This window comes from Neospora caninum, chromosome IX (genome assembly GCF_000208865.1).
Source record: "Neospora caninum Liverpool complete genome, chromosome IX".
Classification (NCBI taxonomy): domain Eukaryota; phylum Apicomplexa; class Conoidasida; order Eucoccidiorida; family Sarcocystidae; genus Neospora; species Neospora caninum.
The window spans coordinates 3167601-3184341 of record NC_018390.1 but is presented as its reverse complement, the minus strand read 5'-3'; the positions used below and the strand labels follow the sequence as shown (position 1 = coordinate 3184341).

At 52.1% G+C, this 16741-nt stretch overlaps 6 protein-coding genes across 6 annotated transcripts; all 6 read right to left on the bottom strand.

Moving 5' to 3' along the window:
- Positions 1 to 105: 105 nt before the first annotated feature.
- Positions 106 to 1200, bottom strand: NCLIV_042295 (srs domain-containing protein; the record flags this gene model as incomplete). The annotated part of the gene is made up of 1 exon (XM_003881145.1): positions 106 to 1200. One exon carries the CDS (start codon positions 1198 to 1200, stop codon positions 106 to 108), a length of 1095 nt encoding a protein of 364 aa, XP_003881194.1.
- Positions 1201 to 2776: 1576 nt separating this feature from the next.
- On the bottom strand, positions 2777 to 3934 carry NCLIV_042294 (srs domain-containing protein; the record flags this gene model as incomplete). The annotated part of the gene is made up of 1 exon (XM_003881144.1): positions 2777 to 3934. One exon carries the CDS (start codon positions 3932 to 3934, stop codon positions 2777 to 2779), a length of 1158 nt encoding a protein of 385 aa, XP_003881193.1.
- Positions 3935 to 5450: 1516 nt separating this feature from the next.
- NCLIV_042293 (srs domain-containing protein) lies at positions 5451 to 6608 on the bottom strand (the record flags this gene model as incomplete). The annotated part of the gene is made up of 1 exon (XM_003881143.1): positions 5451 to 6608. The coding sequence occupies one exon, from the start codon at positions 6606 to 6608 to the stop codon at positions 5451 to 5453; it is 1158 nt and encodes a 385-aa protein (XP_003881192.1).
- Positions 6609 to 8124: 1516 nt separating this feature from the next.
- On the bottom strand, positions 8125 to 9279 carry NCLIV_042292 (srs domain-containing protein; the record flags this gene model as incomplete). Its single annotated transcript, XM_003881142.1, has 1 exon — positions 8125 to 9279. The coding sequence occupies one exon, from the start codon at positions 9277 to 9279 to the stop codon at positions 8125 to 8127; it is 1155 nt and encodes a 384-aa protein (XP_003881191.1).
- Positions 9280 to 10817: 1538 nt separating this feature from the next.
- On the bottom strand, positions 10818 to 11975 carry NCLIV_042291 (srs domain-containing protein; the record flags this gene model as incomplete). Its single annotated transcript, XM_003881141.1, has 1 exon — positions 10818 to 11975. The coding sequence occupies one exon, from the start codon at positions 11973 to 11975 to the stop codon at positions 10818 to 10820; it is 1158 nt and encodes a 385-aa protein (XP_003881190.1).
- Positions 11976 to 13508: 1533 nt separating this feature from the next.
- Positions 13509 to 14603, bottom strand: NCLIV_042290 (srs domain-containing protein; the record flags this gene model as incomplete). Its single annotated transcript, XM_003881140.1, has 1 exon — positions 13509 to 14603. One exon carries the CDS (start codon positions 14601 to 14603, stop codon positions 13509 to 13511), a length of 1095 nt encoding a protein of 364 aa, XP_003881189.1.
- Between the last annotated feature and the right edge of the window lie 2138 nt (positions 14604 to 16741).

Below are 16741 nucleotides of genomic sequence, written 5' to 3'. Positions count from 1 at the left end.
GAGCTGCCACACGAATGCAACTGAACTACCCGTGGACTAGCGCAGGATGAGGCATCCCTGACTAGACCGCTAGAACGCGACTGTGCCGGACATGAGAAACTCACATCACATGGCATGCACGAACGCAGAAATGATAGCGACAGCTCCCACAGCCAAGTATGCCTTCATCCCGGACATTGTTGCAGATGAGCTGTTTGACGAAGCCTCAATCGTCACCAGCACTTTGCAAACAGTCGAGGGATCTGTTTCACTACGCTGGCCTGTCTTGGAAATCTCTCTCTGCTGGCACCCGACCATAATATTTGCTGGCTCTTCTGGGAAATCGGTCGGCGGAATCTGCAGTGTGTAAGATGAGTTTTCGGTTTGTTGCCACCATGTGTCTTGGTATGCTGTGAGGATGGAAGTGTAGTCTCTCTCTTGGCAGTCACCAGTGGTCCCATTTTCTGAGGTATCGCAATACTGTTGCTGGTACGTGCTCGGCATAATTTCACCGTCAGTCCCGCAAACCAGGGTGAACGCGTTCTGAGACGGTCTCAGCGTGATGGTCTGAGGTTGCTTATTGCTACTCGTTCCGTAAGCACAGATGACGGTCTGGCCTTTCTTTGCACTTGCTGTTGCCGCGATCGTTACAGTCACCGTGCACTGGTCCTTTTTCCTAGCTGTTTTAATACATCCGACAACGAACTTCTTGTCAGTATACGGGAAGTTCTCCGGTGGGACTGCTAGCTGCTTAGTAGTGCAATCCTCCGAGGTCTCAGTGGCGTCCTCCGACCAGGTGACGCTTTTTCCGGATTCGACAAGAATATCGCTGAGAGTGATAGATGCACTGCTGCCGGTTGATGAACCGCACTCATGCAGCTTGGTAGCGTCTCCTGAGCAGACTTTGTCGCCGGCAAGTTGTTCCGGAGCGCATTGAAGTTCCGTATTTTGGCAGCCGACCAGCAACACATTTTGGTCTTCCGAAAGCGTTGCCGCAAGGGTTTGTGGTGTTTTATCGGACTTATCGCATCTGCACTTGGTAGTTCCCGTTTCTCTGTCCACCACACATTTTGATTTGGGCGTTTCGTCCTGCGCTCGAACACTCGAGAAAAATGACGGGCCTTCATAGTGCATAGGCATGCTTGCAAGGAGTACCAGTAGAGTCACTCCCATTCGGAAATTGTGTGACAATTTCCGTTGTGCCCCGTAATTCCAAGACATCTTCGACGTCGTTGTCGTACCCTGCGAACTCGCGCACCGCACGTGGCAGCCTTGTGCAATTTTGCTACAACAAAGCAAGTCATGTCCGATTGGACAAGCGTGCGACTCGCATCAACTGGTGGTAGACTGGGAACTATCCCCACGAGCTGTGATCCTTCAGAGTAACACACCCTTGTATCTTCGAGGAAGTAGTGAGAGCATGTGATTTTCTGAAGCCCCAATGCAGTAGGGCTGTTGACGGGCTCGGGACTCAAAGTCGGGTAACAATTGGGGAGCGCCTGATGACGCCGGTGGGAAGACGTGCTTTCTGCATGCAGCGGGCCCGCTAGCGGGTGCTAGCAGGTCCCTTCTCCACGATTACATTTTCTGAGGCTGTGGTGGTGGTGGAGAGAGTAGTTCGTCCTCTGAAAGGAAGGAAACGCTTTTATGAGTTCAGGTTTACCGCGTCATGCTTTGAGTTGTTGATGTTTGTCGCCTGGCGGCAGCCGTCACGCTCACGACAACCCCGGACCGTTACTGAATCGTTTCTTGGTCGTGGCTCTGTACACGTGATTTGAGTCTGTTCCTTTCGTAGCGTCGACACTGCAGCGGAAGGGAGCTTATGTGGATCAAGACACCTGAGTAGTGCAAACCATCGACCTTCAAGGAGTCTTTCGTTCTCTCTGGAAAAAGGAACACCCTGAGGAAGTCACTTGATTGTCACGGCCGGGTAGCTGACTTCGAGTTGACCTTTGCCTCATGCTGCGGACCTATTTCGAGCATGGTCAAGCCCCTGCGGCTCCCTGACAGCGGACACTCTCACGTTCAGTAGAATGCAAGATAGCCAACCTGGAGTTCTCATTGCGCAGGCGGGGTTTTCAAATGCTCTACTCATGTCGCGATGGGCAGAACACAGCGTTTTGCGGAGAAGTATTGTTGTAGAGAAGAATATTGCAGTCTCCCAGACATCACATACCGTATCCATTCGTGGTAGTACTGTAAAGACGCTCTAGAGTCCGTGGGCCTGCTTCATGCGTGCCAACAACAAAGACGAAGTGTTTGCCAGATACCGAATGAGCCCTGTTCTTCTACACAGTGTTGCCGTGTCTGACTGTTATCAAGGTGAAGGGCTTCCCTTCTGAGACACTCTGTCAGGCTCCTTAAAGATTGTTGTCAATACCTTAGCAGTCGTCGCGACTGCATGATAAAAACGGTTCCGTTACGGGGTGATCAGATGGAAGGAGCTGTGGCAAAACCTAGTTATTCTCGGCCGCAGAGCATCCCGGTGTGCACTGCAGAGGTGATTCCGTTCAGATGTAGAGAGCCGAACCTTCGTTTCGCATTTATTCGGGAAACATTTGATAAGGCCGGCCGCTCAGTGGTCTGTTGTGCCTCTAGCGTGGATTCATTACCACCGCCGTGTAGTCAGGCCCTCCGGGTATAATGGTACTGAGGCTGATGTGTCCGAAATGTGTTCGGCCCAGGAAATCTAGCGCTGCCACACGAATGCAACAGAACTACCCGTGGACTAGCGCAGGATGAAGCATCCCTGACTAGACCGCTAGAAGGCGAATGTGCCTGACATGGTAAACTCACATCACATGGCATGCACGAACGCAGAAATGATGGCGACAGCTCCCAGAGCCAAAGATTCTTTCATCCCGGACATTGTTGCAGATGAGCTGTTTGACGAAGCCTCAATCGTCACCAGCACTTTGCAAACAGTCGAGGGATCTGTTTCACTAGTCTGGCCTCTCTTCGAAATCTTTGTCTTCTTGCACCCGACCATAACATTTGCTGGCTCTTCTGGGAAATCGGTCGGCGGAATCTGCAGTGTGTAAGATGAGTTTTCGGTTTGTTGCCACCATGTATCTTGGTATGCCGTGAGGATGGAAGTGTAGTCTCTCTCTTGGCAGTCTCCATTGGTCCCATTTTCTGAGCTATCGCAGTATTGATGCTGGTACGTGCTCGGCATAATTTCACCGTCAGTCCCGCAAATCAGTGTGAATGCGTTCTGAGACGGGCTCAGCGTGATGGTCTGAGGTTCCTTATTGCTACTCGTTCCGTAAGCGCAGGTGACGGTCTGGCCTTTCTTTGCACTTGCTCTTGCCGCGACCGTTACAGTGACTCTGCATTTGTCGGTGTCGTCGTGAGATTTTTTAACACAACCGACAACGAACTTCTTGTCAGTATACGGGAAGTTCTCCGGTGGGACTGCTAGCTGCTTAGTAGTGCAATCCTCCGAGGTCTCAGTGGCGTCCTCCGACCAGGTGACGCTTTCTCCGGATTCGACAAGAATATCGCTGAGTGGTATACATGCACTGCTGCCGTTTGATGAACCGCACTCATGCAGCTTCCTAGCGCTTTGTGGGCAGACCTTGTCGCCGTTCAGTTGTTCGGGAGCGCACTGAAGCTCATTATTTTTGCAGCTCACCTTCAGCACATTTTGGTCTTCCGAAAGGGTTGCCGCAAGGGCTTGTGGTGTTGGATCTGTATTATCGCACGTGCACCTGGTAGTTCCCGTTTCTCTGTCCACCACACATTTTGATTTGGGCGTTTCGTCCTGCGCTCGAACACTCGAGAAAAATGACGGGCCTTCATAGTGCATAGGCATGCTTGCAAGGAGTACCAGTAGAGTCACTCCAATTCGGAAATTGTGTGACAATTTCCGTTGTGTCTCGTAATTCAGAGACATCTTCGACGTCGTTGTCGTACCCTGTGAGCGCCCGCACCGCTCGTGCCAGTCTCGTGCCATTTTGCTACACCGAAGCTTTTTGTCACGTCCGAGTGGACAAGGGTGCGACTCCCATCAACTGGTGGTAGAATGGGATCTATCACAAGCTGTGATCTCTCAGCGCAACTCGCCCCTGTATCTTCGAGGGTGAAGTGAGAGCATGTGATTTTCTGAAGGCCCAATGCAGTAGAGCTTTTGACGGGGTCGGATCTCAAAGTCAGGGAACAATTGGGGAGCGCCTGATGACGCCGGCGGGAAGACGTGCTTTCTGCATGCAGCGGGCCCGCTAGCGGGTGCTAGCAGGTCCCTTCTCCACGATTACATTTTCTGAGGCTGTGGTGGTGGTGGAGAGAGTAGTTCGTCCTCTGAAAGGAAGGAAACGCTTTTATGAGTTCAGGTTTACCGCGTCATGCTTCGAGTTGTTGATGTTTGTCGCCTGGCGGCAGCCGCCGCGCTCACGACAACCCCTGACCGTTACTGAATCGTTTCTTGGTCGTGGCTCTGTACACGTGATTTGAGTCTGTTCCTTTCGTAGCGTCGACACTGCAGCGGAAGGGAGCTTATGTGGATCAAGACACCTGGGTAGTGCAAACCATCGACCTTCAAGGAGTCTTTCGTTCTCTCTGGAAAAAGGAACACCCTGAGGAAGTCACTTGATTGTCACGGCCGGGTAGCTGACTTCGAGTTGACCTTTGCCTCATGCTGCGGACCTATTTCGAGCATGGTCAAGCCCCTGCGGCTCCCTGACAGCGGACACTCTCACGTTCAGTAGAATGCAAGATAGCCAACCTGGAGTTCTCATTGCGCAGGCGGGGTTTTCAAATGCTCTACTCATGTCGCGATGGGCAGAACACAGCGTTTTGCGGAGAAGTATTGTTGTAGAGAAGAATATTGCAGTCTCCCAGACATCACATACCGTATCCATTCGTGGTAGTACTGTAAAGACGCTCTAGAGTCCGTGGGCCTGCTTCATGCGTGCCAACAACAAAGACGAAGTGTTTGCCAGATACCGAATGAGCCCTGTTCTTCTACACAGTGTTGCCGTGTCTGACTGTTATCAAGGTGAAGGGCTTCCCTTCTGAGACACTCTGTCAGGCTCCTTAAAGATTGTTGTCAATACCTTAGCAGTCGTCGCGACTGCATGATAAAAACGGTTCCGTTACGGGGTGATCAGATGGAAGGAGCTGTGGCAAAACCTAGTTATTCTCGGCCGCAGAGCATCCCGGTGTGCACTGCAGAGGTGATTCCGTTCAGATGTAGAGAGCCGAACCTTCGTTTCGCATTTATTCGGGAAACATTTGATAAGGCCGGCCGCTCAGTGGTCTGTTGTGCCTCTGGCGTGGATTCATTACCACCGCCGTGTAGTCAGGCCCTCCGCGTATAATGGTACTGAGGCTGATGTGTCCGAAATGTGTTCGGCCCAGGAAATCTAGCGCTGCCACACGAATGCAACAGAACTACCCGTGGACTAGCGCAGGATGAAGCATCCCTGACTAGACCGCTAGAAGGCGAATGTGCCTGACATGGTAAACTCACATCACATGGCATGCACGAACGCAGAAATGATGGCGACAGCTCCCAGAGCCAAAGATTCTTTCATCCCGGACACTGTTGCAGATGAGCTGTTTGACGAAGCCTCAATCGTCACCAGCACTTTGCAAACGGTCGAGGGATCTGTTTCACTAGTCTGGCCTCTCTTCGAAATCTTTGTCTTCTTGCACCCGACCATAACATTTGCTGGCTCTTCTGGGAAATCGGTCGGCGGAATCTGCAGTGTGTAAGATGAGTTTTCGGTTTGTTGCCACCATGTATCTTGGTATGCCGTGAGGATGGAAGTGTAGTCTCTCTCTTGGCAGTCTCCATTGGTCCCATTTTCTGAGCTATCGCAGTATTGATGCTGGTACGTGCTCGGCATAATTTCACCGTCAGTCCCGCAAATCAGTGTGAATGCGTTCTGAGACGGGCTCAGCGTGATGGTCTGAGGTTCCTTATTGCTACTCGTTCCGTAAGCGCAGGTGACGGTCTGGCCTTTCTTTGCACTTGCTCTTGCCGCGACCGTTACAGTGACTCTGCATTTGTCGGTGTCGTCGTGAGATTTTTTAACACAACCGACAACGAACTTCTTGTCAGTATACGGGAAGTTCTCCGGTGGGACTGCTAGCTGCTTAGTAGTGCAATCCTCCGAGGTCTCAGTGGCGTCCTCCGACCAGGTGACGCTTTCTCCGGATTCGACAAGAATATCGCTGAGTGGTATACATGCACTGCTGCCGTTTGATGAACCGCACTCATGCAGCTTCCTAGCGCTTTGTGGGCAGACCTTGTCGCCGTTCAGTTGTTCGGGAGCGCACTGAAGCTCATTATTTTTGCAGCTCACCTTCAGCACATTTTGGTCTTCCGAAAGGGTTGCCGCAAGGGCTTGTGGTGTTGGATCTGTATTATCGCACGTGCACCTGGTAGTTCCCGTTTCTCTGTCCACCACACATTTTGATTTGGGCGTTTCGTCCTGCGCTCGAACACTCGAGAAAAATGACGGGCCTTCATAGTGCATAGGCATGCTTGCAAGGAGTACCAGTAGAGTCACTCCAATTCGGAAATTGTGTGACAATTTCCGTTGTGTCTCGTAATTCAGAGACATCTTCGACGTCGTTGTCGTACCCTGTGAGCGCCCGCACCGCACGTGCCAGTCTCGTGCCATTTTGCTACACCGAAGCTTTTTGTCACGTCCGAGTGGACAAGGGTGCGACTCCCATCAACTGGTGGTAGAATGGGATCTATCACAAGCTGTGATCTTTCAGAGCAACTCGCCCCTGTATCTTCGAGGATGAAGTGAGAGCATGTGATTTTCTGAAGGCCCAATGCAGTAGAGCTTTTGACGGTGTCGGATCTCAAAGTCAGGGAACAAATGGGGAGCGCCTGATGACGCCGGCGGGAAGACGTGCTTTCTGCATGCAGCGGGCCCGCTAGCGGGTGCTAGCAGGTCCCTTCTCCACGATTACATTTTCTGAGGCTGTGGTGGTGGTGGAGAGAGTAGTTCGTCCTCTGAAAGGAAGGAAACGCTTTTATGAGTTCAGGTTTACCGCGTCATGCTTCGAGTTGTTGATGTTTGTCGCCTGGCGGCAGCCGCCGCGCTCACGACAACCCCTGACCGTTACTGAATCGTTTCTTGGTCGTGGCTCTGTACACGTGATTTGAGTCTGTTCCTTTCGTAGCGTCGACACTGCAGCGGAAGGGAGCTTATGTGGATCAAGACACCTGGGTAGTGCAAACCATCGACCTTCAAGGAGTCTTTCGTTCTCTCTGGAAAAAGGAACACCCTGAGGAAGTCACTTGATTGTCACGGCCGGGTAGCTGACTTCGAGTTGACCTTTGCCTCATGCTGCGGACCTATTTCGAGCATGGTCAAGCCCCTGCGGCTCCCTGACAGCGGACACTCTCACGTTCAGTAGAATGCAAGATAGCCAACCTGGAGTTCTCATTGCGCAGGCGGGGTTTTCAAATGCTCTACTCATGTCGCGATGGGCAGAACACAGCGTTTTGCGGAGAAGTATTGTTGTAGAGAAGAATATTGCAGTCTCCCAGACATCACAGACCATATTCATTCGGGGTAGTAGTGTAAAGACGCTCTAGAGTCCGTGGGCCTGCTTCATGCGTGCCAACAACAAAGACGAAGTGTTTGCCAGATACCGAATGAGCCCTGTTCTTCTACACAGTGTTGCCGTGTCTGACTGTTATCAAGGTGAAGGGCTTCCCTTCTGAGACACTCTGTCAGGCTCCTTAATGTTTGTTGCCAATACCGTAGCTGCCGTTACGGCTGCATGATAAAAACGGTGCCGTTACGGGGTCATCAGACGGAAAGAGCTGTGGCAAAACGCAGGCCTTCTCCGCCGCAGAGCATCCGGGCGCCGATTAAGGAGATGGTTCCGTTCTGATGTAGAGCTCCCAACCATCGTGTCATTTCCACTGGAAGAACATCTGATGGGACCGACCGCACAGTGGACCGTCGTGATTCTAGCGTGGATTCATTACCACCGCCGTGTAGTTAGGCCCTCCGCGTATAAAGGTACTGAGGCTGATGTGTCCGAAATGTGTTCGGCCCAGGAAATCTAGCGCTGCCACACGAATGCAACTGAACTACCCGTGGACTAGCGCAGGATGAGGCATCCCTGACTAGACCGCTAGAACGCGACTGTGCCTGACATGGTAAACTCACATCACATGGCATGCACGAACGCAGAAATGATGGCGACAGCTCCCACAGCCAAGTATGCCTTCATCCCGGACATTGTTGCAGATGAGCTGTTTGACGAAGCCTCAATCGTCACCAGCACTTTGCAAACAGTCGAGGGATCTGTTTCACTAGTCTGGCCTCTCTTCGAAATCTTTGTCTTCTTGCACCCGACCATAATATTTGCTGGCTCTTCTGGGAAATCGGTCGGCGGAATCTGCAGTGTGTAAGATGAGTTTTCGGTTTTTTGCCACCATGTGTCTTGGTATGCCGTGAGGATGGAAGTGTAGTCTCTCTCTTGGCAGTCTCCATTGGTCCCATTTTCTAAGCTATCGCAGTATTGTTGCTGGTACGTGCTCGGCATAATTTCTCCGTCAGTCCCGCAAACCAGGGTGAACGCGTTCTGAGACGGGCTCAGTGTGATGGTCTGTGGTTCCTTATTGCTACTCGTTCCGTAAGCGCAGGTGACGGTCTGGCCGTTCTTTGCACTTGCTCTTGCCGCGACCGTGACGGTCACGGTGCACTGGTTCTTTTTCCCAGCGGTTTTAATACATCCGACAAGGAACTTCTTGTCAGTATACGGGAAGTTCTCCGGTGGGACTGCTAGCTGCTTAGTAGTGCAATCCTCCGAGGTCTCGGTGGCGTCCTCCGACCAGGTGACGCTTTCTCCGGATTCGACAAGAATATCGCTGAGTGGTATACATGCACTGCTGCCGTTTGATGAACCGCACTCATGCAGCTTCCTAGCGCTTTGTGGGCAGACCTTGTCGCCGTTCAGTTGTTCGGGAGCGCACTGAAGCTCATTATTTTTGCAGCTCACCTTCAGCACATTTTGGTCTTCCGAAAGGGTTGCCGCAAGGGCTTGTGGTGTTGGATCTGTATTATCGCACGTGCACCTGGTAGTTCCCGTTTCTCTGTCCACCACACATTTTGATTTGGGCGTTTCGTCCTGCGCTCGAACACTCGAGAAAAATGACGGGCCTTCATAGTGCATAGGCATGCTTGCAAGGAGTACCAGTAGAGTCACTCCAATTCGGAAATTGTGTGACAATTTCCGTTGTGTCTCGTAATTCAGAGACATCTTCGACGTCGTTGTCGTACCCTGTGAGCGCCCGCACCGCACGTGCCAGCCTTGTGCCATTTTGCTACACCGAAGCTTTTTGTCACGTCCGAGTGGACAAGGGTGCGACTCCCATCAACTGGTGGTAGAATGGGATCTATCACAAGCTGTGATCTTTCAGAGCAACTCGCCCCTGTATCTTCGAGGATGAAGTGAGAGCATGTGATTTTCTGAAGGCCCAATGCAGTAGAGCTTTTGACGGGGTCGGATCTCAAAGTCAGGGAACAAATGGGGAGCGCCTGATGACGCCGGTGGGAAGACGTGCTTTCTGCATGCAGCGGGCCCGCTAGTGGGTGCTAGCAGGCCCCTTCTCCACAGTTACATTTTCTGAGGCTGTGGCGGTGGTGGAGAGAGTAGTTCGTCCTCTGAAAGGAGGGAAACGCTTTTATGAGTTCAGGTTGACCGCGTCACGCTTCGATTGGTTGATGTGTGTCGCCTGGCGGCAGCCGTGGCGCTGAAGACAACCCCTGGCCGCTCGTCAATCGTTTCTTGGTCGTGGCTCTGTAGACGTGATTTGGGTCTGTTCTTTTCCTAGCTTCGACACTGCAGCGGAAGGGAGCTTGTGTGGATCAAGACACCTGGGTAGTGCAAACCATCGACCTTCAAGGAGTCCTTCGTTCTCTCTGGAAAAAGGAACACGCTGAGGAAGTCACTTGATTGTCACGGCCGGGTAGCTGGGTTCGAGTTGACCTTCTTTGCCACATGCTTCGGACCTATTTCGAACGCGGTTAAGCCCCCGCAGCTCCTTACCAGCAAGGTGTGCACGGACACTCTCACGTTCACTAGGAAGCAGGATAGCCAACGTAGAATTCTCAGTCCCCAACGGGGTTTTCCAGATCCTCCCCTGATGTCGCGGTGAGTAGACCATGACGTTTTGCGGAGAAGTATTGTTGTAGAGAAGAATGTTGCAGTCTCCCAGACATCACAGACCATATTCATTCGGGGTAGTAGTGTAAAGCCGTGCTAAAGCCCGTGGGCCTGCTTCATGCGTGCCAACAACAAAGACGAAGTGTTTGCCAGATACCGAATGAGCCCTGTTCTTCTACACAGTGTTGCCGTGTCTGCCTGTTATCATGGTGAAGGGCTTCCCTTCTGAGACACCCTGTCAGGCTCCTTAATGATTGTTGCCAAGACGATGACAGCCGTCACGACCACATGGTAAAAACGGTGCCGTTACGGGGTGATCAGATGGAAGGAGCTGTGGCAAAACTCAGTTATTCTCGGCCACAGAGCAACCGGGTGCCGACTAAGGAGATGATCCGGTTCTAGTCTACAGATCCGAACCATCGTTTCGTCGTGTCGTTTTCATTCGAAGAACATCGTATGGGACCGACCGCACATTGGACCGTCGTGCTTCTAGCCTGGATTCATTACCACCGCCGTGTAGTCAGGCCCTCCGGGTATAATGGTACTGAGGCTGATGTGTCCGAAATGTGTTCGGCCCAGGAAATCTAGCGCTGCCACACGAATGCAACAGAACTACCCGTGGACTAGCGCAGGATGAGGCATCCCTGACTAGACCGCTAGAAGGCGAATGTGCCTGACATGGTAAACTCACATCACATGGCATGCACGAACGCAGAAATGATGGCGACAGCTCCCACAGCCAAGTATGCCTTCATCCCGGACATTGTTGCAGATGAGCTGTTTGGCGAAGCCTCAATCGTCACCAGCACTTTGCAAACAGTCGAGGGATCTGTTTCACTAGTCTGGCCTCTCTTCGAAATCTTTGTCTTCTTGCACCCGACCATAATATTTGCTGGCTCTTCTGGGAAATCGGTCGGCGGAATCTGCAGTGTGTAAGATGAGTTTTCGGTTTGTTGCCACCATGTGTCTTGGTATGCCGTGAGGATGGAAGTGTAGTCTCTCTCTTGGCAGTCACTGGTAGCCCCATTTTCTGAGCTATCGCAGTAATGTTGCTGGTACGTGCTCGGCACAATTTCTCCGTCAGCCCCGCAAACCAGGGTGAACGCGTTCTGAGAGGGGCTCAGCGTGATGGTCTGAGGTTCCTTATTGCTACTCGTTCCGTAAGCGCAGGTGACGGTCTGGCCTTTCTTTGCACTTGCTCTTGCCGCGACCGTTACAGTGACTCTGCATTTGTCGGTGTCGTCGTGAGATTTTTTAACACAACCGACAACGAACTTCTTGTCAGTATACGGGAAGTTCTCCGGCGGGACTGTTAGCTGCTGAGTAGCGCTATCGCTCGATGCCTCGGTGGTGTCCGGCTTCCAGGTGACGTTTTTTCCGGGTTCGACAAGAATATCGCTGAGTGGTATACATGCACTGCTGCCGTTTGATGAACCGCACTCATGCAGCTTCCTAGCGCTTTGTGGGCAGACCTTGTCGCCGTTCAGTTGTTCGGGAGCGCACTGAAGCTCATTATTTTTGCAGCTCACCTTCAGCACATTTTGGTCTTCCGAAAGGGTTGCCGCAAGGGCTTGTGGTGTTGGATCTGTATTATCGCACGTGCACCTGGTAGTTCCCGTTTCTCTGTCCACCACACATTTTGATTTGGGCGTTTCGTCCTGCGCTCGAACACTCGAGAAAAATGACGGGCCTTCATAGTGCATAGGCATGCTTGCAAGGAGTACCAGTAGAGTCACTCCCATTCGGAAATTGTGTGACAATTTCCGTTGTGTCTCGTAATTCAGAGACATCTTCGACGTCGTTGTCGTACCCTGTGAGCGCCCGCACCGCACGTGCCAGTCTCGTGCCATTTTGCTACACCGAAGCTTTTTGTCACGTCCGAGTGGACAAGGGTGCGACTCCCATCAACTGGTGGTAGAATGGGATCTATCACAAGCTGTGATCTTTCAGAGCAACTCGCCCCTGTATCTTCGAGGATGAAGTGAGAGCATGTGATTTTCTGAAGGCCCAATGCAGTAGAGCTTTTGACGGGGTCGGATCTCAAAGTCAGGGAACAATTGGGGAGCGCCTGACGACGCCGGTGGGAAGACGTGCTTTCTGCATGCAGCGGGCCCGCTAGTGGGTGCTAGCAGGTCCCTTCTCCACAGTTACATTTTCTGAGGCTGTGGTGGTGGTGGAGAGAGTAGTTCGTCCTCTGAAAGGAAGGAAACGCTTTTATGAGTTCAGGTTGACCGCGTCACGCTTCGATTGGTTGATGTGTGTCGCCTGGCGGCAGTCGTGGCGCTGAAGACAACCCCTGGCCGCTCGTCAATCGTTTCTTGGTCGTGGCTCTGTAGACGTGATTTGAGTCTGTTCCTTTCGTAGCGTCGACACTGCAGCGGAAGGGAGCTTGTGTGGATCAAGACACCTGGTCAGTGTGACCCATCGACGTTCAAGGAGTCTTTCGTTCTCTCTGGAGAAAGAGACAATGCTGAGGAAATTGCTTGATTGTCACGGCCGGGTAGCTGGGTTCGAGTTGACCTTCTTTGCCACATGCTTCGGACCTATTTCGAACGCGGTTAAGCCCCCGCAGCTCCTTACCAGCAAGGTGTGCACGGACACTCTCACGTTCACTAGAAGGCAGGATACCCAACGTAGGAAGTTCTCAGTCCGCAGCGGGGGTTTTCAAATGCTCTACTCACGTCGCGATGTGTAGACCACAGCGTTTTGCGGAGCAGTCTTTTTGTAGAGAAGAATGTTCCCGTCTCCCAGCCCTCACAGACCATATTAATGTGGTGTAGTACTTTAAAGACCTTCTAGAGTCATTGGTCCTGCTTCATGGGTGCCAACAACAAAGACGAAGTGTTTGCCAGATACCGAATGAGCCCTGTTCTTCTACACAGTGTTGCCGTGTCTGACTGTTATCAAGGTGAAGGGCTTCCCTTCTGAGACACTCTGTCAGGCTCCTTAAAGATTGTTGTCAATACCTTAGCAGTCGTCGCGACTGCATGATAAAAACGGTTCCGTTACGGGGTGATCAGATGGAAGGAGCTGTGGCAAAACCTAGTTATTCTCGGCCGCAGAGCATCCCGGTGTGCACTGCAGAGGTGATTCCGTTCAGATGTAGAGAGCCGAACCTTCGTTTCGCATTTATTCGGGAAACATTTGATAAGGCCGGCCGCTCAGTGGTCTGTTGTGCCTCTGGCGTGGATTCATTACCACCGCCGTGTAGTCAGGCCCTCCGGGTATAATGGTCCTGAGGCTGATGTGTCCGAAATCTGATCGGCCCAGGAAATCTAGAGCTGCCACACGAATGCAACTGAACTACCCGTGGACTAGCGCAGGATGAGGCATCCCTGACTAGACCGCTAGAACGCGACTGTGCCGGACATGAGAAACTCACATCACATGGCATGCACGAACGCAGAAATGATAGCGACAGCTCCCACAGCCAAGTATGCCTTCATCCCGGACATTGTTGCAGATGAGCTGTTTGGCGAAGCCTCAATCGTCACCAGCACTTTGCAAACAGTTGAGGGTTCTCCTTCACTAGTCTGGCCTCTCTTCGAAACCTTTGACTTCTTGCACCCGACCATAATATTTGCTGGCTCTTCTGGGAAATCGGTCGGCGGAATCTGCAGTGTGTAAGATGAGTTTTCGGTTTGTTGCCACCATGTGTCTTGGTATGCCGTGAGGATGGAAGTGTAGTCTCTCTCTTGGCAGTCACCAGTGGTCCCATTTTCTGAGCTATCGCAGTACTGTTGCTGGTACGTGCTCGGCATAATTTCTCCGTCAGTCCCGCAAACCAGGGTGAACGCGTTCTGAGACGGGCTCAGCGTGATGGTCTGAGGTTCCTTATTGCTACTCGTTCCGTAAGCGCAGGTGACGGTCTGGCCGTTCTTTGCACTTGCTCTCGCCGCGACCGTTACAGTCACCGTGCACTGGTCGGTGTTCCCAGATTTTTGAACACATCCAACAACGAACTTCTTGTCAGTATACGGGAAGTTCTGCTTCGGGACCGTTAGCTGCTGAGTGGTGCATTGGTCCGACGACTCGGTGGTGTCCCGCGACCAGGTGACGCTTTTTCCGGGATCGACAAGAATATCGCTGAGTGGTATACATGCACTGCTGCCGTTTGATGAACCGCACTCATGCAGCTTCCTAGCGCTTTGTGGGCAGACCTTGTCGCCGTTCAGTTGTTCGGGAGCGCACTGAAGCTCATTATTTTTGCAGCTCACCTTCAGCACAGTTTGGTCTTCCGAAAGGGTTGCCGCAAAAGTTTGTGGTGATTCATCTGTATGATCGCACGTGCACTTGGTAGTTCCCGTTTGACTGTCCACCACACATTTTGATTTGGGTGTTTCGTCTTGCGCTCGAACACTCGAGAAAAATGATAGTCTGTCATCGTGCACATACGCGCTTGCAAGGAGTACCAGTAGAGTCACTCCCATTCGGAAATTGTGTGACAATTTCCGTTGTGTCTCGTAATTCAGAGACATCTTCGAGGTCGTTGTCGTCGTACCCTGCAAACTCGCGCACCAAGATCGAGTTAGCCTTGTGCAATTCTGCTACAACAAAGCAAGTCAAGTCCGAGTGGACCAGCGCGCGACTCCCGTCAACTGGTGGTAGACTGAGATCTATCACGAGCTATGATCTTTCAGAGCAACTCGCCCGTGTATCTTCGAGGAAGTAGTGAAAGCATGTGATTTTCTGAAGGCCCAATGCAGTAGAGCTTTTGACGGGGTCGGATCTCAAAGTCAGGGAACAAATGGGGAGCGCCTGATGACGCCGGTGGGAAGACGTGCTTTCTGCATGCAGCGGGCCCGCTAGTGGGTGCTAGCAGGCCCCTTCTCCACAGTTACATTTTCTGAGGCTGTGGCGGTGGTGGAGAGAGTAGTTCGTCCTCTGAAAGGAGGGAAACGCTTTTATGAGTTCAGGTTGACCGCGTCACGCTTCGATTGGTTGATGTGTGTCGCCTGGCGGCAGCCGTGGCGCTGAAGACAACCCCTGGCCGCTCGTCAATCGTTTCTTGGTCGTGGCTCTGTAGACGTGATTTGAGTCTGTTCTTTTCCTAGCTTCGACACTGCAGCGGAAGGGAGCTTGTGTGGATCAAGACACCTGGGTAGTGCAAACCATCGACCTTCAAGGAGTCCTTCGTTCTCTCTGGAAAAAGGAACACGCTGAGGAAGTCACTTGATTGTCACGGCCGGGTAGCTGGGTTCGAGTTGACCTTCTTTGCCACATGCTTCGGACCTATTTCGAACGCGGTTAAGCCCCCGCAGCTCCTTACCAGCAAGGTGTGCACGGACACTCTTACGTTCACTAGGAAGCAGGATAGCCAACGTAGAATTCTCAGTCCCCGACGGGGTTTTCCAGATCCTCCCCTGATGTCGCGGTGAGTAGACCATGACGTTTTGCGGAGAAGTTTTTCTGTTGAGAAGAATGCTTCAGTCTCCCAAACCTCACAGACCATATTCAAGCGGGATAGTAGTGAAAAGCGGTGCTAAAGCCTGTGGGCCTGCTTCATGGGTGCCAACAAAAAAGATGAAGTGTTTGCCAGATACCGATTGAGCGCTACTCTTCTACACAGTGTTGCCGCGTCTGCCTGTTAACGTGGTGAAGGGTTTCCTTTCTGAGACACCCTGCCAGGCTCCTTAAAGATTGTTGTCAATACCTTAGCAGTCGTCGCGACTGCATGATAAAAACGGTTCCGTTACGGGGTGATCATATGGAAGGAGCTGTGGCAAAACCTAGTTATTCTCGGCCGCAGAGCATCCCGGTGTGCATTGCAGAGGTGATTCCGTTCAGATGTAGAGAGCCGAACCTTCGTTTCGCATTTATTCGGGAAACATTTGATAAGGCCGGCCGCTCAGTGGTCTGTTGTGCCTCTGGCGTGGATTCATTACCACCGCCGTGTAGTCAGGCCCTCCGGGTGTAATGGTCCTGAGGCTGATGTGTCCGAAATCTGATCGGCCCAGGAAATCTAGAGCTGCCACACGAATGCAACAGAACAACCCGTGGACTAGCGCAGGATGAGGCATCCCTGACTAGACCGCTAGAACGCGACTGTGCCGGACATGAGAAACTCACATCACATGGCATGCACGAACGCAGAAATGATAGCGACAGCTCCCACAGCCAAGTATGCCTTCATCCCGGACATTGTTGCAGATGAGCTGTTTGGCGAAGCCTCAATCGTCACCAGCACTTTGCAAACAGTTGAGGGTTCTCCTTCACTAGTCTGGCCTCTCTTCGAAACCTTTGACTTCTTGCACCCGACCATAATATTTGCTGGCTCTTCTGGGAAATCGGTCGGCGGAATCTGCAGTGTGTAAGATGAGTTTTCGGTTTGTTGCCACCATGTGTCTTGGTATGCCGTGAGGATGGAAGTGTAGTCTCTCTCTTGGCAGTCACCAGTGGTCCCATTTTCTGAGCTATCGCAGTACTGTTGCTGGTACGTGCTCGGCATAATTTCTCCGTCAGTCCCGCAAACCAGGGTGAACGCGTTCTGAGACGGGCTCAGCGTGATGGTCTGAGGTTCCTTATTGCTACTCGTTCCGTAAGCGCAGGTGACGGTCTGGCCGTTCTTTGCAAATGCTCTCGCCGCGACCGTTACAGTCACCGTGCACTGGTCGGG